The 20,361-nt window shown below is 41.4% G+C and overlaps 2 protein-coding genes across 9 annotated transcripts in view; one reads left to right on the plus strand and one right to left on the minus strand.

Annotated features, from left to right (window-relative positions):
* Positions 1-8,735, minus strand: part of LOC119017169 (protein tweety homolog 3-like) — a 26,556-nt gene extending 17,821 nt beyond the window's left edge. For both annotated transcript variants that reach the window (XM_037093671.1, XM_037093663.1), the window contains exons 1-2: positions 8,596-8,735; positions 7,186-7,369 (exon numbers count right to left, since the gene is read on the minus strand). In XM_037093671.1, coding sequence (XP_036949566.1) covers positions 7,186-7,311 — 126 coding nt within the window. In that variant the 5' untranslated portion in view covers positions 7,312-7,369; positions 8,596-8,735. The remainder of the gene's footprint in view (positions 1-7,185; positions 7,370-8,595) is intronic.
* LOC119017249 (zinc finger protein 664-like) lies at positions 8,400-20,118 on the plus strand. 7 transcript variants are annotated; one of them, XM_037093819.1, is made up of 3 exons: positions 8,400-8,519; positions 10,530-10,711; positions 10,860-13,041. In XM_037093819.1, exons 2-3 carry the CDS (start codon positions 10,540-10,542, stop codon positions 11,930-11,932), a joined length of 1,245 nt encoding a protein of 414 aa, XP_036949714.1. In that variant the 5' UTR covers positions 8,400-8,519; positions 10,530-10,539; the 3' UTR covers positions 11,933-13,041. The 7 variants fall into 7 exon arrangements, with proteins under 7 accessions (XP_036949714.1, XP_036949705.1, XP_036949726.1 ...); XM_037093810.1 differs by lacking the exon at positions 8,400-8,519 and adding an exon at positions 8,724-8,855; XM_037093831.1 differs by lacking the exons at positions 8,400-8,519; positions 10,860-13,041 and adding exons at positions 17,158-17,263; positions 17,443-20,118 and having other exon boundaries at positions 9,206-10,602.
* The last annotated feature ends 243 nt before the right edge of the window (positions 20,119-20,361 follow it).

Raw genomic sequence — 20,361 nt, forward strand, 5'->3', positions numbered from 1 at the left:
ATGAGGGCTGTTTAAGCTATTTGCCTGGAATGGCTGAAATCTTTTGCAATTTGCAATGTTGGTTTTCCTCTCCCGTCTTGGGTTGTCTGGAAAACTCATTGTGCTGCAGGACCATGGAGACACAAAGGCACGTTTCTGGAAAACCAAAATCTCCACCTGCTAGACTACTTACAATAGACAAAGGAATTCTCTTACAGTTCTGCTTGGATAGAAACAGCAACAGTCTGATTCTGGGGACTCCTACATGGATGATAACACAATTTGGCTCCACCTCTGAGATCCTCACAGACTTCCTGGCTTCCCAGGCTTCTAAACTGCTGTTTTGGTGCTGACCTCAATTTTTCCTCACTGCCAGCCAGCGATTTACTCACCCTGCAGCTATTCATGCACCTCTACTGTAAATATGCACGTGTATTATAGTATATATTTGCCAAAACTGACATCATATAAAAAATTGCATTGATGATGTTTGTTAATATATATCAGGGGTGGAATGTTGCTAACGTAAGGCACGGTGTGTTGATGCAGTGGTTCCCAACCTGGAAGTGAGGCCTCAAGATGAATTTGAGCAAGATGATGGCATAGATGAAAAAAACATATTATTGTCACAAAAAGTAATTTAGATTTTGCTGGTTTTCTTTGTATCTCTTATTAGTTTTTTCAATATTTCAAAACGCTGAGCTGAACTGGTCACCTCAGTAGTCATATACAACCGCTGATGAGGAGTTCACATTATTACATTATGCAGGGTCACAAATCAAAAAGGCTGAGCAACAAAGTACAGTTAACAACACAATACAGCCATTTTTATACAAATGTACAGTGCAATTCCTGGAGCTAAACTGCTTACTCCATTATGCCAACATGCTCAAAATGACCATACCAATCAAGCAACTACCTCCACTTTCATCCCAAGTGGTTTACTGGACATAACAAAAACAATGATATCTCCATGAATTTGGAATTGGTAATGCAAAATGTGATCAGTTGCTTATCTGAAAGACGCCCTCTTATCCTGGCATGCTGTTTTTCCAAGGAAATTCTTCAGACACAGAAACATCAGAGAAATAACTGTTCAGACAAACCAGCTGATGTGCTGTCACTGGCTTCTCTTCAGTGGCACAAATCTCTTTTCACATTGTAGAACAATGAAGCCTAATAAGCTCGGCTATTCCAAGCAGAGTGTGAACTGTGGCAGATGTATAACCAGGCCATAAAAAGGGCACTGTATCAAATCTGGAGGGCTGCAGCCAATCTGGCCGGGCTAGTGGGTCACTAGAGCACTTCGGCATATAGGATAGAATATGAAATTTAATAGAATATGACTTGCAGTGGTGTAATGTGACATCTGAAGGGAGAGAGGAGGGCTAATGTTCAAACAGCAGTTCAAACCACAAATCTCAGTCCCTCCTGGGGCATCACTGTACTTCTATTGTATGAAGTCTCTAAGCCCACAGCTAGGAGCTGTGAATTACAAGCATTACAATTAACTTAAAATATTCACACTAAAATGACTTTGGCTCTATCCCATTACAACTTCAGTTACAACTTGCATAATAATCAGAGAGAAATAGTACATTATTGCTTTCTCATGGGAAGCAGTTGGTAAAGCAAGACTGAATGAGTGGAAATAAGCTGATTGCTTTTTCCAAGACTTCTTCATGTGCTTCTTACATATTACTGCGGCTTGTTATACATCTGAGCTTTTATGACCAAACTACCTTCATAGTACTGAAGTCACTCTCCATTTCGGAACTAAGTAAAGATTGAATCAATAATCTGCCGGGCCAATTATCAAATCGGATATTCAGCATTTTTCCTGCTACTGGTATTGGTGTGTTTGTTGTCGGATTAATTAATATTGCTTATCAGTCTACTTTATTACAAATGATTGGTAATGGCTTTGAACAAAACAAGTCGGTCGATCAGGAGCACTAACCCTTCCAGCATGGCGCCAGCAGCAATGATACTTTCGCTTTCAGCCATGCTTGTTGTTGCTGTGAGTAATGGTGTAATGACATCATCACATCAACAAGTTGGAACATTGATTTTATCACGATATGTTATGAAAAATAGCCCTGTATTTACATGCACAATATCACACAGCACACCACTATCCAACAGGTTAAAGAAGATGAGTGCAGGATGAGATGAGAGGATCCTGATGAGAGGGGAGGGGGAGATTAAGCTCTGTAGATTCCTGCTCTCTGGTATTATCCTGTGTTATTATCTGTAAGCTTAGTGCTAAAGACCTTGTGCTATGGTAAAGGCGTACTGTGCCCCACTGATGCATTGTTTGATCTCTTGTGGCTTTAGAATTAACGTTACAGCTTAAACCATAGAGAGTAAGATGCATTAACCTTTGCAGAATGAGGATGAAATCTCACGCTATAAAGGGATGGATGTTTTCATAGCATACATCCATCATAAATGATGCTATAAGGGACAATGGGATGACAGAGATATGATAGAGTGATATAAGTATACGATTGTCATTTTGAATTGAACAATCTTGTCAATCAACAGAAAACTGGCTTGCAAATATTTTGACAACCAATTAATCTTTTCAGTCTTTGATGGAGCATTTTTTTGGTCATACAAAATTAAATAGGTTATATTGAGTGAAAGATAAAATTTAGTTTTAATTATGATGATGCAACATTTGTAGTGTTTTCTTCAGCACCACAGTATATTGCTGTTTTGTCAGACATTTGTCAAAAACATTGGACCACATGCAATATTCTATATTGCACCCCGCTTAGTTGCAAACTGAATAATATTTTGATAAACTGACTTTTGAGAAAATGATGAGAAGATGTATTCATAATTGAACATGTTCTAGGTTGCAGGGTTATAAAACAGTTCAAGTCTATTAATCAAAACCTTTTTTTTCTTTAAATTGCTCGTATTTAATGTGACAAGCACCAGAATTTTTCAAATTGCTCAGATTAGATAAGATAGATAATCACTCAATAAATGATTTTAACTAATAACTTGATTAACTATGTGCTTATAAAGTAACAACAACTGATCCAGGACTGTTGATATCTGTATACGATCTTAATGTTAAACTTATAATCTGATTGCGCACCAGGTCTCTGCAGCCACCTCACTTTCCTCCCACAGTGTGTGATGGCCGCTAGATTAACTGTTGGGCTGACAAACCATCAGAGCAGATTAAGCATGGATCAATTAGTTCCTAATAAGCATGGTGAGCTTGGCTGTGGGTGTGTGTGTGTGTGTGTGTGTGTGTGTGTGTGTGTGTGTGTGTGTGTGTGTGTGTGTGTGTGTGTGTGTGTGTGTGCGTGCATGTGTGTGCACATCACTGCTACTGGAGATCGGCTTGCAGGCTGGGGGGAGGAGCTAAATGTTAAACGTCCAGGCACAGTGATCTACTTTCAATCTGTGTCTATTTAAGTGTGTAAGTGCATGCCTGTGAATGTGCATGTGTGTGCGTGTGTGTGTGTGTGTGTGTGTGTGTGTGTGTGTGTGTGTGTGTGTGTGTGTGTGTGTGTGTGTTTGAGCTGACAGGATCAATCACTTCCACTTCAGTGAGTTGTCCTTGCACTCTCCCTGCCTGTGTGTTACTCTATAGCGTGGCCTTGCTTACTATCCTATCAAAATCTTTCCTCAGGCGCTCACTGACCTCAGGTTCATTCTGCTAATACTCACCTGTGCTGCTGGGTCAAAGAGCAAACAAAACACTCACGGCAAGACAGAAGCCTTTGTGTTTTAATCTTTGGACACACAAAAGATTCAAGATCCAATGTAATCCTTTTCAAAATGCTATGAGATAATGTCTTCCACTGTGCAAACTGTAGCATTCTATTCAAAACACCAATTACAGTCCTACTTTCCACAGCTGGTAATATATGTGTGTGTTATTGCAGGTCACATGATTCCTCTGTAATGTTCTGCAGCTGTTAAACTGTGGCTGGTAGCTGACTCGGCGATTCTACCATAATACAAACACATGAAACTAGTGAACACACACACACACACACACACAGACACACACAAGCCACTCCAGTGCCTTGCAGAACCTCAGGATAAGAGCTCCAATTTCAGCTCCTCAGGAAAAAAAATAAAACAGTTTTCTTGCAGAAAGCCACAAAGTCAGCATCCCCAATAAAGTCAAAGTCATCAGAGACCAACTGTTCTTGTGAATGAATGCTAAAAAGTTTTCTTTATCAAAACTTCTGCAGAGTGAGTGAGTGAGTGAGTGAGTGAGTGAGTGACAATGTGTGAGAAGAAAGTTTGGAGCAGCTTTGGCGCTCAAGAGCTGAATACAAAATGAACCTGTGCCAAATCACATCAGAAAGAAAAACACTACACAGTGGAATCTCTCTCCATTGTGTGGGAGAGTGTGAGTGTGTGTGTTGAGTCGTGGTGACGGACTCAGTGCACTAAAGGACACTGTGTAGGACCTTGTTTGTATATATGTGTGTGTGTGTGTGTGTGTGTGTGTGTGTGTGTGTGTGTGTGTGTGTGTGTGTGTGTGTGTGTGTGTTTCTCAGCTGGATGAGTGGATGCATGAAAGCCTTTGAGACAGATATACTGAGCCAATCTAAAGACGGGCTTCAGTGAAAGAGTGAAAGAAAGAAAGAAAGAGAGCATTCTTTCACAACAGACTACAGCCCTCCCCTTCCCACTCTCTCCCCCCATCCCTCCCTCCTTACTCCCTCCCTCCCCCCTTTAATCCAATTCAGCCTCCTACTTCTTGTTCTTCTCACCCTCTATCCCTCCCTCTCCCTCCCCCCGTCTAGCCAGAATTAATGATTTCACCCTGAATAGAACCCCTATATTCACTCTCTCACACACACAATAACACACACAACCCCTGAGGGAGATCTGTGACCTCACTTCGGCAAACAACACCAAGTGCTAAATACGCACTGACACAGAAAATGAATATGGTGCATGTGACATATATACATACAGCATGATATGCTCAACTACTGTACATATAACTAACGTACAAACAAACATATGATCATAGTGCAGAATGCTCAGTGACATAGAAACAGCCCCGTCTGCTAAAATATGTCAGGATGTAATTAGTCTAAAAAGAGGGTCTTTAAAATTCCAGTGGTCACACACATTGACACATACACACACAAAGGCCCTTAGTTAAACATTGAATAGCGCGCAGGAAGTGGCTATTTGGCAATTTAGAAGCACCTCCCATGGCTCATCGAGCCTTCTCTCTCCCCTCTCGCCTCCAATCAGTCTCTTTTTATCTTTCTCACTCCTCCTCCTCCTCTCTCCCTGCTTCTCTCTCCAGTTCCCATCTCCCTCCCTTGTTCATGGCCGTGGGTGCCTTCCCACGCTCAGCTCTTGAACTTGCGTGCCCTCCCTCCACTACCCGAACCTGTCAGCAAACTACATTGAGGGGTGACTGCAGCGCATGAAATGTGGGATACTAAAGGATGTGTCTTGGCTTTATGTGGGTTCGCCAGGCTGTGTTTTCTGGTGCAGAGACCTGAAAGTCACCTTGTTTGAGGATTCAAATGAAATGCAGGAAAACTGGGCCAAAGCCTCCCCCTTTGAGATCAAGCTGCTCTCGAAGGCAGCACTGCCAAGTCAGACAGTGTCTTATCACATAACAGCTGCAATTACTTTTATGCATTTAACTAATTCTGACTGTTTTCCCTGCCATAGTCAATAATATTATTCCAATAAATCAAGAAAATGCCTGTAGAATTAATCAAAATATCATCCAAATTGTAATATGGCCAAGTTCAATATCCACATTTTGATAAAGATAAAATGTGTGACAAAACAATATTATAATTTGAGAACTGTAGCGCTGCAATAATATTGCTCTCTAGATGTAATACAACTTTCCACCAAAATTAGCAGGTCTACATGGGTTTTTAAACACATTCACACCCGCTAAAGATTGCCTAAGGACCCCATTCCCACCTTCCAGCAGGCAAGGTGGCCCATCTATGATTTTCATCTGAAGTGGTACATTGTACACTATGTGTACAATGTAACTGTGTCCAGTAATAAAACGTCCTTGAATAGGCCGCATCCCAAATTCCCTCCTCATTTAAGCGCCACCACTAGATAAAGCGCCATCACTTCGTATGCCGAAATTTAGCATGTTGACGCGGGTCTTGCATTTACATCAGAGTCAAGCTGACAAAAAACTGTGACTACTGCAGAGTCAATTGAGCAGGGTGTAAATGCCAAGCTTGCATATTCCCACTGCACACAAAAGCCTGATCTTAGTGGGGTTAAGTGGGATTTTTGACCAGAGGAACAGGGGTATAAGAAAACATCTTTGTTTGGCACAGACAACAACAAGTGTCACATCATCATGATTTAAATACTTTTTTCAGTTTAAATAAAAACTGTGATGCAACCCTATAAGAAGATAAATAAAGTCAAAAAAGAAAATAGTGAAAAAAAATGTTATCATACACTGACTAAGTCCAATACAGTGTCCTCCAGTTGTTTGTTTTGTCCAACCAACAGTCACCAGCCAAAAGGTATTAAATTCATGTTATACAACCAGAAAATCTTCTAATTTAAAAAAAACTGAAGACAGAAAATTATCAGAATAGTTGGCTATCATTTTCTGTATTTAGACAACCAAATGAGTTCCCATGCTTTTTGTCACATGACCTTTGGAGAGCCGGGCAAGCAATGACCTCTCGTTACCCCTCACCACACACTTCATATGTCCTAAAAGGTGAGAGTCCTTTGGGTGGCAGAAATGTTTTGTCTTTCTTTTCATATCTTGCCATTTATCTTCCACAGATTGACATTGTAGTCCCTGCTGATAATACAGGTCATAACCCCCAGGTTGGGAACCACCTGACTAATTGCACTTCAGTTGTCCATATCAATGATGGAGAAGGTAGGGGATCAGTTTATGACTCAAGGACATTTCTCTCTCCCTCTTTCTCTATCTCTATCTATCTTTCTCTCTCTCTCTCTCTCACACACACACACACACACACACACACACACACTCACACACACGGCATTGATCGGTGCAGTGAGGGAATCCACAACTCTGTGGCTGCAGGAGAGCCTCAGTCACCATTTGGCCACTCTGCTGTGAAATTACAGTGTGGGCAGGTGGCAGGAGGTGGGATGATAAGGTGATGCTGCATGATGAAGGGGATGATGAATTCTGAGTGGGAGGTAATTATTCCCCCATACTTGTCTTACCTTCTGGTACTCAGAGTCCTCTGGCCTGAAGTCACTGCTCACAAGCTGGAATTCCATGTTGAAATGGGGCATTCGGTGAAGCAGGTTCACCCACCAGGGTGGAGAGTAGTTCACTACGGCCGCCATCCTGATCCAGCTACCTGCCGGGTCTCACTTCACTCTAACCCGATTCCTCACACGGACACTGTAGAGAAATGTACCCCAGTTGTGAGGTAACAGGGAACAGAAATGACTTTAAGCACATTTCACAAGACTGTCACGTCATGCAGAGTTAGAAAACAACTAGCACTGATGACTATCAACCAAACATATTAGGTAAGACGAACGTTCAGCATCCACAGTCCCTGCTGATAATACTGTTTACCGCCGCAACTTCAAAACTTGCTTCTACCAAGTGGTGAGTCACATTATCATAAGGCCAACACGATGAGTTATGAGTGATTAATCACCAACAGGGGTGAGACAAACATGCCAATCAACATCAACCTGACAAAATACTGCACAGACACTCTTGTTGCTGTAGCACACTGTTCTTAATACAACCTCATATACATTTCACGTTGTAATTTGTTTTACAAAGCAATGTGCATTGGTTAATAAAGACTGCAGTTGTTAACACAATGGACTGACAGCTGTCTGTTACATGTCTTTACCTATCAATGACACACCTGTGCATGTTGCTGTGTGCATTTAAAAAGGCGAATTAAAGCCTGTTAAAATGACTTGGAAAACATGGTAATTTTTGTCATTTAAGGGCTGTTTCCCTTCACAGTATCTGGTGTTTTGTGGCTTACTGCCTTGTAATAAGCAATTTCATGTGCATGTATCATGATAACATAACAGACCCATTAAACAGCTCACATGTGATCCCCTCCCTAATTACAAATAAAGCAGTTCATGAGGGAATATTACACCATAAAAATGTCATTTTATATCGCCTATTTTAAGCGGAAGGTCACGCTGCATTTGAGCATACTGTGTGTGGATTGTAGCACGACAATAGCATGGCTGACAATCACCCAATTTACGCCCATACGGCAAAACACTTCGTGAGATAAAATGTGTTGTGTGGAGGGTGAAATGGCCGTTATATCAAACCCCACACACACAAACACAGCCACGACTCTTTCCTTCACCACTGCCTTTTACTGTAACCAACACATGTAGGTCAACTCATTCGAGGGGTCTCCTCATTAAATTCAAGCCGCAAGCATCATTTATTCCTGTACTTTGTGTCAAATAAATTGTTAGCAAGCCCCCGGATTAGCTAGCGTTAACCAGCTTTGTCCGTTAAAACTACCGCAGTCTCGCAGAGTCGTCAAGGCAACGAGGGGGTAAGAAAAGGCAAGATTCGTTTTCAGGGCTTCGTGTCCGTGGACATGATGGTGTCTGGGGGGGTGGTGAACCTACCTAGTGAAGCCGAAGCGGATGCAGACCCTCGTTTTTTAGTGCAGTCTTGGGAGTCCCGGCCGGCGGGGTGTATTTCACCTATTGTCTTCCCAGCTCCGGTGGTGGATTTGAGCACCACAGCCGTGCGCTGCTGCATCAACGCGGCCGTACCGAGCAAGCTGCAACGACCGAGTCGGCTGCAGTCCCAACCGCATTGAAAATAACGGAATAACGGTCACATCTCACCGCGGCGCCCTGTTGTTTTCACTGCCTCGTTCCCCGTAAGCAACAGCAACGCTGAGGCAGATTAAGGGTTAAACTCGTTGACCCGCAACCCAGTAAATTTCTTGTTTTTGTTTTTTTTGTTTGTTTGGTTTTTTTTTTCTTCTTCTTCTTCTTCCTCTTTTTGTCACACGATGCCGTCGTTTTTCTTTTCTCCTAAACCATTTGTGTGCTCTCCTCGGCACTGTTCCCACGATGACCGTCGGTTCAGTGCATTTAGCTCTGCGGCTCCTTCAATTGGATGATATTGTTGGAGCGTGAAGCAAACACGGTGTTTAAAAAGCCCTGGAGGACGGGGCTTTGCGGCAGCTCCAGCTCTGCAAGTGTGTGTGTGTGTGTGTGTGAGAGAGAGAGAGACTGTGTGTGTGTGTGTGTGTGTGTGTGTGTGTGTGTGTGTGTGTGTGTGTGTTTGGCGCAGAGGACACCCCCTAGCGGTGAAATAATAGTAGTTCATGCAACGTACAAACCTTGAAATAGGTTATTTCTGAGTTTTGTGGAGGGTCTGAAAAAAATATGTCAATAAGGACCAGTGAATGCACATGTCCCAGGTAGATTAAATGTCCTGGTGTAGTCAAGTCCTATTCAATTAGATTTGTAAGAAGGGTCAGATTTTAAATAAAGTACCAAGGGGGCAGATATTTACATTCCATCAATTTCTTTCTCTCCACTTTATTTATTAGATGTCACAACTGAAAAAGAGATATTATACATAAGTAAAGAAAAAATGTGTTACTCCATCATTTGGACATAAATTAGTTGAGATCTCAGGATTAAACTGAATTCCTTATTACTTGAAGAGGGAGGAAATACCATGTTTGACCCATGGCCGTATAGGGCTTCCCCATTTCTGTGGTCATTGACACACATAACTAATGAATGGACAAAACATTTCTGGTGCTTCACAGCAAAATAGCGTTGCCCCAGTCTCCTAAACAACTGCCGGATATGGGGACTTGTTTTAAAATGTAAAATAAAACACACAAAACAGGAAATTGCTTCAAATAGTTTGTCCGGAGTAATCCAGCCCAGCCTACATTGACTTGAAAATACATTGTTTGAATTCTGCAATGCTGTTTTGCTGTGATGCTCCAGAAATGTTTCGTCGACTACAAAACTTTACATCCAAATGCCGCTGAGTAGATAATGACTGAATTTTTGTGTGAATTCATCCTTTAAACAAGCAAACGTGTCCTCAGATATCCAGTAGGCTATGGTTACATATGAAATATTGATAACTTCCAACAACAAAATATATCTATTTTATTTTAATTAGACGAAAACAAAACAAATTTGAGGTATTTGCACTTTGAGGTCAGGATGCAAATACTTCAAATTTGTTGTCGGTCATGTAATATTCTAGGACACAACAATTCACAGTCGGATATTGTTATTTTTACTCAACCACATTTACTTGGCAGCTGCAGTGGAAAAAAGTCGCAGCTCCTTGAACTTGTTTTCAATCAGCTGCAAATGTGAACTTCAGCTCAATTCTCTGTGAAATTAAGCGAGACGGACGTGCAACCGAGGTTTAAATGCGGAACGAAAATGCCCGAACACGTCCACTGGCGGAACTTAATAGTGTGACATCTAGCGGAAGTGAACACCAGAGTCGTGAGTAATGTGCTTCGGAATTACCTGTGTGGTTGTTGTGCATCTGATTCCTCTAATTGTAGATAACCAACGATGTCTTCCGTCGAGTGTTTGAGAGGTTTCATCAGCGAGCGACTGACTGCTGCTGCTGAAGAAATATTCGGAGTTTTTCAGAAAACTATCGTCAAGTACGAGGAGGAGATCGACCGTCAGCGCAAACTGCTGGATATCTTTTGGAAACCCGAAATAAAGTTACACAGGATAGGTGAGTAAAACTTCATTACTTGGGCAATAATTGGAAAAAATAATTATTATATATATACACATACACACACACACACACACACGCCTGTGTGTATTTGTTATTCACCATCACAGTAGTCTCCGCTTCCTTTTACTCTGTGTCCCTCCAGAGCTCCCACAGCAGCGTGTCTGTACGGAGGACGAGGTTCTCACTGACCAGCTGCTCTGTAACCAGGAGAGGAACTCCAGTCTGGACCAAGAGGAACCAGAACCTCCACAGATTAAAGAGGAGCAGGAGGAACTCTGCAGCAGTCAGGAGGGAGAGCAGCTTGTTCTGAAGCAGGAGACTGATACCGCTATGTTGATTTCTCCTTATGAAGACAGTGACCACAGTGGACCAGAACCAAACAGTGACCACCAGCTCCTCCCTCACAACTCTCATGTAGCTGAGAGCCAAAATCAGGAAGGAGGCAAACATGGAGACTCAGGATCAACTAGAGCTGCAGAGCCAGAAGCAAAGAAAAGGCCTTGGAAAAGTCACAGTGATGCTCACACTGCTCAGAAGGGATATAAATGTGACACGTGTGGTAAAACAATGAGGTATAAATCCCACCTTATAATACACCAGAGAACCCACACTGGTGAGAAGCCGTATCAGTGCAACACATGTGGGAAAAGATTTTGTCAAACTTCAGCATTAAACACTCACGCAAGAATCCACACGGGTGAGAAGCCATTTCCCTGCGACACCTGTGGAAAAAGATTTGGTCAAATATCAACGTTTCATGCTCATGTAAGAATCCACACAGGTGAGAAGCCGTATCAGTGCAACACATGTGGGAAAAGATTTGGTCAAACATCAGCATTAAACTCTCATGCAAGAATCCACACGGGCGAAAAGCCGTATATGTGCAACACCTGCGGGAAAAGATTCGGTCAGAGATCAGCATTAAACTTTCATGTAAGAATTCACAGGGGTGAGAAGCCATTTTCTTGCCAATTCTGTGGAAGAGGTTTCAGATCGTCTAGTAGCATGTTGGTCCACGTGAGAATCCACACAGGTGAGAAGCCGTATTCCTGCGACACCTGTGGGAAAAGATTTATTCAGATGTCAGCATTGAAGACTCATGCAAGAATCCACACTGGTGAGAAGCTGCACATGTGCATCACCTGCGGGAAAAGATTCAGTCAGAGAACAGCATTGAAGTCTCATATGAGAGTCCATCGAGAAGTGGTACGGTAGTTTAATGTAATGAAGGAATACATTTTCGACAGTTCCATCTTTTTTTGAGGAACTGTTGGATCATTTTTTTATAATGCTATTTTCATGAGTGGACTGTGAACTCTCTGATGTTGCAGATGAAAACCCCACTGATCTATAGGCTGGTCCATATTAACAGCCACTTTTGTCATCACAGATATATTGGTATCAGTGAATCAGTTTATTCAATATATGTCGATATGAAAACTTGTTTTAACAGAACCTAATGTAGTTCAGGATGTTTGGGCTACTTTACAGTCCGACTCTTGAGCAGGTCCCAAGTCATTTTTGCTTGGTCTAGACAAAATGAGTCCCGAGTCAAGTCATTCCACCCCAAACATACTGCGCCTTACCTGCAGTTTATGGTCTTTATGAAAACATCAGACAAGTAAAATATCCTGCCTCCATTACATATCTGTCACAATTTTTTGATAACCTCTTTTAAGGATCACTACAAAAGTCGCTGATTTATCAGTCTTCTTTTTTTTTTTTTTACTCCCTAATATAGCCATCAGCCTTAAAAATTCAGTATCTGTGTTCTCATCCTGCCAACGACAGTCTTTTAGGTTTTGTTTTATTTTCTGTCTTCTGCATGTCATTTGATTGTATACTTATGTATTTTGACATTGGCATAACTGGATGTACATTTGTGTTGGGGGGCAAACACAGATTATAGATGGTGTTCAGCTGTTTCTGGTCTCATATATTTAATCTGACAATGAAGCTTTGTATGGGGACAATGTAATAATACCAGATTCACACTGAAGTCTGAAGCTTGCATTTGAAACATCAGATATTGAGAATGCTTTTATTTTATGTTACACATACTGCTACTATTCTAAATTTCACAGTCATATGTATTAAATTTGCTGTAGTACTTTCCCAATACCTGTACTCACTAAACACACTTTAATGTGTAACATTTGTGGAATTGCCCTTTCTGTCTGTACGTTTTTCAATAAAAGGTTTAAATGAGAAAGTAACACATCACTGAGGGACAAATGTCAGCTAACACAAAAGCTCCTATTTTGGTTTTAGGGACTAAAGATTTATGCACAGTTAGTGCTGGGACAGTAATTTACAGCCATGACGCAAACGGTTTTAAAATACGGTCTGTAAAATTGCCAACAATTTTCTGGCGGAACAAAAGAAACCACGAACTCCTCTGACGGAACATTAACGGTGTAACATCAAGCGGAAGTACACAGAAGAACAGCGCTAGCCGCTGAACGTCTTCACTGAGTCTGGTTCATCGGTAAACGCCGGAGCTGACTTCATTGTAATTACATAAAAAATATTTTATTAATGTCTGTGAATGAGCTCAAAGTCAGCTGAAAGAAAACAGCTAAATTCTCTGAAATTAAGCGAGTAAAACTGTAGTTTGAACGCGGAACGAAAAAAACTCGAACTCTTCCACTGACGGAACCTAACGGTGTGACAGCCAGCGGAAGTAAACAGCAGAGCAGCGAGCGGCGTCCTGTGAAGTACCTGTGTGGTCATTGTGCAGTTGATTCTTGTGGTTGTAGATAACCAACGATGTCTTCCGTCGAGTGTTTGAGAGGTTTCATCAGCGAGCGACTAACTGCTGCTGCTGAAGAAATATTCGGAGTTTTTCAGAAAACTATCGTCAAGTACGAGGAGGAGATCGACCGTCAACGCAAATTGCTGGATATCTTTTGGAAACCCGAAATAAAGTTACACAGGATAGGTGAGTAAAACTTTGTTATTTCGAATAGCGACAGAAATTCGTTTTATATATAATCCCGGGTGTTTTAACAAACAGGGGACTTAATCTGCTCGCCTGTGTGTATTTGTTATTCACCATCACAGTAGTCTCCGCTTCCTTTTACTCTGTGTCCCTCCAGAGCTCCCACAGCAGCGTGTCTGTACGGAGGACGAGGTTCTCACTGACCAGCTGCTCTGTAACCAGGAGAGGAACTCCAGTCTGGACCGAGAGGAACCAGAACCTCCACAGATTAAAGAGGAGCAGGAGGAACTCTGCAGCAGTCAGGAGGGAGAGCAGCTTGTTCTGAAGCAGGAGACTGATACTGCTATGTTGATTCCTCCTTATGAAGAAAGAGACCACAGTGGACCAGAACAACCAATCAGTGACCACCAGCTCCTCTCTCACAACTCTCATGTAGCTGAGAGCCAAAATCAGGAAGGAGGCAAACATGGAGACTCAGGATCAACTAGAGCTGCAGAGCCAGAAGCAAAGAAAAGGCCTTGGAAAAGTCACTGTGATGCTCACACTGCTCAGAAGGGATTTAAATGTGGCACATGTGGCTCAGTTTTTAAGTATAAGTCCCAATTTGTTATGCACCAGAGGGTCCACACAGGTGAAAAGCCATTCGCTTGTGACACCTGTGGGACAAGATTCACTCAGAGATCAGCATTAAACTGTCATATAAGACTTCACACGGGTGAGAAGCCATTCTCTTGCCAATTCTGTGGAAAAGCTTTCAGGCGTTCGAGCAACTTGTCGGTCCACATGAGAAACCACACAGATGACAAGCCATATCCATGCGACATCTGTGGGATACAGTTTGATAAGGGAAATCTATTGAAGGCTCATATGAGAGTCCATCGAGAAGTGGTACAGTAGTTTAGTATAATGAAGCAATACATTTTTGACAATTCCATCAATTTTTGAGGAACTTTTGAATCATTTTTTAAACGCTATTTACATGAGTTGACTGTGAACTCTCTGATGTTGCAGCTGAAAAGAAAACCTGTCATGTATGTTATCATCCTGCAAAATACAGACTTTATTTTTTTGATCTGCCACGTGTGATTTAATACTTAAAAGTGTCTGTTATTAATTTATGGACAAGCACAATTTGTAGATGATGTTCTACGTGGTATTCTGATGTATTAAGAGGAAGAAAGCTGCCAGTCTCACACTGAAGCTTAAAGATCCAATTTAAAAATGTCAGATTTTGATGGAGGCCTACTTGTGCTAAGAGCAGTTTCACTGTATGTTACACACCTAGTACTTTACTACATTTGATAGTCATACATTGTACCTTTTACCTGCGGTAAACTTTTCACTCGTTCTAATCAGTTGGGGGTCCACATGATCAAACACACAGGTGAAAAGCCATACCTTTGCAAAACCTGCCATAAGGGATTCAGTCACTTACCACAACTGAAAAAGCACATGACAATTCATGAAGGTTAAGAGCTGTTTACCTTAGGAGACAAGGGAGGGTTTTTTTATACTTGGCTTCTAATATAGTGCGTTAATTTTAATTGATTAAGCACAAAATTAAGTTATTTGGTAAAAAGTCACGGGGGTCAAGTGATGGCGGCTTCGGAGACCGCTGATTATACAGGAGTTGCACAAACACCCAACATATATGAAGTATTCTCACTGAAGATGCAACACTTTCACTTTCATTTAAGCACTTTATGTATCATGCAGTAATCTTCCACAGGTGTTTCGGTGGGTCCCTGTCAACCGAGCTGCTCCACTTGCTTTAGTTATATGTGCACTACCCCTGCAGCCCGGGGAGGGACCCCATCTACATGTTTCTTGATTTGCTGTTTACTGTCAAGGTTCTGTGTTTCTTGTTTGTATTTCATGCTCAGCACTGGCCTGTCACATCAGGTATATCATTATTATGCAGTCCAGTAATATAATACTCAGTTCAGTAAGGGTCTTACTGGGGAAGGTGATGCAGAGAAAGGTTTATTATTTACTGGAATGGGTATATGTGGCCTTATTACAAGAATCACACCTAGAAAACAATGGACATCTCAAACTTAAACACAGCTGGGTGTCTCCCAGACTGACTGTAGCAATTTATGTGTATTCATCTTCTGTGAAATCTGTTCATACCAAGGACACTACAACATCTCTGACATTATAATTATATGATTGTGAGCATCAAGAATTCAGCCTCGGGACATAATAAATGATAACTTGCAGAATCAGTGATGTCAGTCTTTGGCTGTGAATATATATCAGGAATAGAGACACAGTGCTGTCTATTCCACCCTTTAATACAATCCTGATAAAATAAATTGGAAAAAGCTCCTCCAGTGACAAAAAGGACATTAGATTTTATTTGGTGAAAGTTAAGGTAGTCTGTCAAAGTAGACTCGTTGCACACCTTCCTTCACTAAACCCAAGAGTAACATTTATAAAGAACTATTATATGTTAATAAGACCTATATGTGTTTTGAATAACACAAAGATGAATGTTTGCCACCACTTCTTCACGAATTGTGACTGATATAAAATGTTCTGACTGAAGGATGTCAACACTGTTTGTCTTTCTTGTTCCTGACAGTTGATTCAATAAAGATGAGCTATTTTTCGTTCATGTGGCTGTAGTGTGTAATGAATGTGTCTGACAATATGTATGTATGGAGTCAGCAATACCGATACATGACAAATCTGCATCATTGGTCCATGAAAAATTGATAATCACACATAACGTTGCTACATTATTTACTTCTTATTACCCAACAACTCACCCGCTGTGCATCTCACTGAAACTGGTTAAAATGTATATAATAGTAAATCAGGGGAATCAGCAGTAAATAACCATTTTAGGAGCTGCAGAGCCAGAAGCAAAGAAAAGACTTCAAGGACATGGAGGTAAAAACGTCAATCACTGTTACAGATTATTAATATATATCCTGGTGAGGAGCAGTAGAACTTCAACAGCTATCAGAGATGTTTTAGTCTGTGTCAGCTGCTAAGGTTCATCAGATAACTGTCAGAGGTGAGGAGCTGCGTTGTTGCAGCAGTTTTGCTCAAATCACATCCTCAGAAAAACAGCAGAGGATCAGCTCACACAGGACAAACCACCAGTGAAATGCAACAGCTAAGTCTCTGTTATTGAATATGTACAATTTACCATTGAGATGAGGCCACCGTATGTTAGTGTAATAATGTAGAACAATTTTAACATTATTGTTGAGGTCTGTTGAAGTTTTGAATTATTTTTGTTAAATGCCACCAACTGTAAGCGGAACAAAGTAAACATAAATTCCACCGACGGACCGTTAACAGTGTAACACCACACAGAAGTAAACAAAAGACCGTTGATACTGGTCGAACTTTCATGTTTTCACTGAAACACGCTGGTTTATAAGTCAGACTTCGTTGCTGACTTCGTTGTTATACATTAAAAATGTCTTCCGTCGAGTGTTTGAGAGGTTTCATCAACGAGCGACTAACTGCTGCTGCTGAAGAAATATTCGGAGTTTTTCAGAAAACTATCGTCAAGTACGAGGAGGAGATCGACCGTCAGCGCAAACTGCTGGATGTCCGGAAACCCGAAATAAAGTTTTACAGGATAGGTGAGTAACATTTAATTATCTGGGCAATAATTTGGGAAAAAAAAAAAACAAAAAAAAACATTGTAATATATATAATGTGAGATGTTTAAATACTCAGGGGTCCTAATCTGCTCGCCTGTGTGTATTTCTTATCCACCATCACAGTAGTCTCCTCTTTCTTTTACTCTGTGTCCCTCCAGAGCTCCCACAGCAGGTTCTCACTGACCAGCTGCTCTGTAAGCAGGAGAGGAGCTCCAGTCTGGACCAAGAGGAACCAGAACCTCCACAGATTAAAGAGGAGCAGGAGGAACTCCGCTGCAGTCAGGAGGGAGAGCAGCGTGTCTGTACGGAGGACGAGGTTCTCACGGACCAGCTGCTCTGTAACCAGGAGAGGAATTCCAGTCTGGACCAAGAGGAACCAGAACCTCCACAGATTAAGGAGGAGCAGGAGGGAGAGCAGCTTGTACTGAAGCAGGAGACTGATACCTCTATGTTGATTCCTCCTTATGAAGAAAGTGACCACAGTGACCACCAGCTCCTCTCTGACAACTCTGATGTAGCTGAGAGCCAAAGTCAGAAAGGAGGCAAACATGGAGACTCAGGATCAACTAGAGCTGCAAAGCAAAAAACCAAGAAAAGACATGGTGTTCGCAATAGTCAAAGGCTTTTTAAATGTGACACATGTGGGAGAGATTTTACGCGGAAGTCTGCCTTAAATGCTCATCTTACGATCCACACAGGTGAAAGGCCATTTTCTTGCAACACCTGTGGGAAAAGCTTCAGAATTAGAAAATCATTAATTCTTCATATGAGAGTCCACACAGGTGAGAAGCCATTTTCTTGCAAAACCTGTGGAAAGGAATTCAGATCTTCTGATAACTTGATGATCCACATGAGAGTCCACACAGGTGAGAAGCCATTTTATTGCAAAACCTGTGGAAAGGATTTCAGATGTTCTAGTAACCTGTTGAGCCATGTGAAAGTACACACGAGTGAAAAGCCATTTTCTTGCAACACCTGTGGGAAAAGATTCAGAATTAGAAAATCATTAATTCTTCATATGAGCGTACACACAGGTGAGAAGCCTTACCTTTGCCAAACCTGCGGCAAGAAATTCTCTTGGCTGTCACAGATGAAAAGGCACATAAGAAGACATTAATGTAAAAATGTGAGTACCTGCAAAACCCAGGAGGTTGTTCAGACTTAAACCTGATGTAAGGGATATTTTGTCATTATCATCAGTGTTAAAGAGTGCTACATTCCAACGTCAATCACAGTTACAGATTGTTTCTCTAGTAACCCATGTCACTCCTCCACCTGTTCATGCAGTACAAGAAAATAGACATTTTCTGGTCTCTCTGATCGCGCTATCCAATCAGGACAGAGAACTCAAGAAAGAGGCGATCCTCTCTGTTTCTGAACACTCAGAGAGCAGGAACCTCCTGTTGGCTGTCATGTCTGATGATTACTGCTGCACATTCATGTGGTGACGATAAGAGGAGAGAGGGGATTGTAAACTGGAGAATGGACACAAAGTTAACTGAACCTAAAACAACAGTTACAGTGGCTTTAATCATTAATACATGTCCTGGTGAGGAGCAGTATAACTTCAACAGCTGTCAGACAGAGATGGTTTAGTCTGTAGTGCTGGACTGTATGACCAAAAATGTATATCACGGTATTTTTCCAAATTATAACAGTTTCACAGTATATGGCGGTATTTATTATTTTTTTTCTTCATGCATAATCAGTTGTTCACAGCATTGTCCCACTGCTTTAGAGAGGAATTACTACCCCCTTTTTAGATAGAAAGGCGAAACATTTGCTGCAGACACTCTGCCGCCCTGTCTATCTAAAAGCGAGGTGTAATATTCCTTCTTTCCCAAAAAGACGCCATTGAGATAGGCGTAAACACGTGACGTGAAGCACGAAGTTGGGCGTCAGCAGTGACGTACAAAATATGCATCGGAAGAAATGTGGCGACACTTGATAGATTTACTTAATCAGAGACCCATGGCCTATATTCTCATGTCCTCAGTCAAACACACGCCGATTTTAAATCCCGGCTATTAAAGGAAGCGTGCGGCGGAGCGCCTCGCCCCTTCCGTTAGCTGCCTCAAGCAACAGACAGCTAACAGGAAGCAGGTTGAATTTCCTAACTTCAAAATTAAGAGCTTTACATTGCACCCCATTGGAGTTTAGCACTGGGGTTTTAGCGGGGGGCTTTTAATTTGAAAGTAGCGACCGTTAGTAGCTTGTTGCTACAACAACAAGCGGGTCCGGTCTGAAACAATGTCGCGCGGCGCAGCGTAGCATTCTGTACTTTGTGTAATCAAATACATCGGTCTGGCAGTATATTAAAAATTCGTATCATAACGAAAATATACACCGGTATTCGGTGTGAAGCGGTATACCGCCCAGTACTATGTCTCTCTCAGCTGCTAAGGTTCATCAGATAACTGTCAGAGGTGAGGAGCTGCATTGATGCAGCAGTTTTGCTCAAATCACATCCTCAGAAAAACAGCAGAGGATCAGCTCACACAGGACAAACCATCAATGAAATGCTGTTCGCAACAGCTAAGTCTCTGTAATTGAATGTGTACAATTTACCATTGAGGTGAGGCCACCATGTGTTAGTGTAATAATGTAGAACAATTTTAACATTATTGTTGAGGTCTGTTGAAATTTTGAATTATTTTTGTTAACTACTTCAGTAACATGAGTGAACTGTGAACTCTGCTGAAGCTGACAAACTCTCTAGTGGTGTTGGAGCCTTTTCTCAGAGGCATGTCATCTGATTTTATACTTTTATGTACTTTTGTGTTTTTGATCCCATGTATTTAGTCTCACAATAAAGGTGCAAGGTTCAAACTGGAGTCTAAAGTTGCAAAGCTTTGATTAAATAAAGAAAACAAACTGTTTTTTTACTTTAAGTAGTTTCATTTTAAATTACATGTACTTCTGTTTTGCTACATTTTCACAAATAACTATTGTAATCTTTAAGCGGCTACATTTACTTGAGAGCTACATTTACTTTGTTAAATTATTTTTTACATACAAAAACAACTCTGAGGGTGAACAATGTTTAATACAGAAAAAATGCTCTTAAGAGAAAATCC

This window comes from Acanthopagrus latus, chromosome 1 (assembly GCF_904848185.1).
Source record: "Acanthopagrus latus isolate v.2019 chromosome 1, fAcaLat1.1, whole genome shotgun sequence".
NCBI classification, from domain to species: domain Eukaryota; kingdom Metazoa; phylum Chordata; class Actinopteri; order Spariformes; family Sparidae; genus Acanthopagrus; species Acanthopagrus latus.

Coding starts and splice junctions, on each gene's coding strand:
- LOC119017249 (XM_037093819.1), top strand. CDS start 10,540: ATGTCTTCCGTCGAGTGTTTGAGAGGTTTCATCAGCGAGCGACTGACT. Junction 10,712..10,859: donor AATAAAGTTACACAGGATAG/GTGAGTAAAACT, acceptor GTGTCCCTCCAG/AGCTCCCACAGCAGCGTGTC.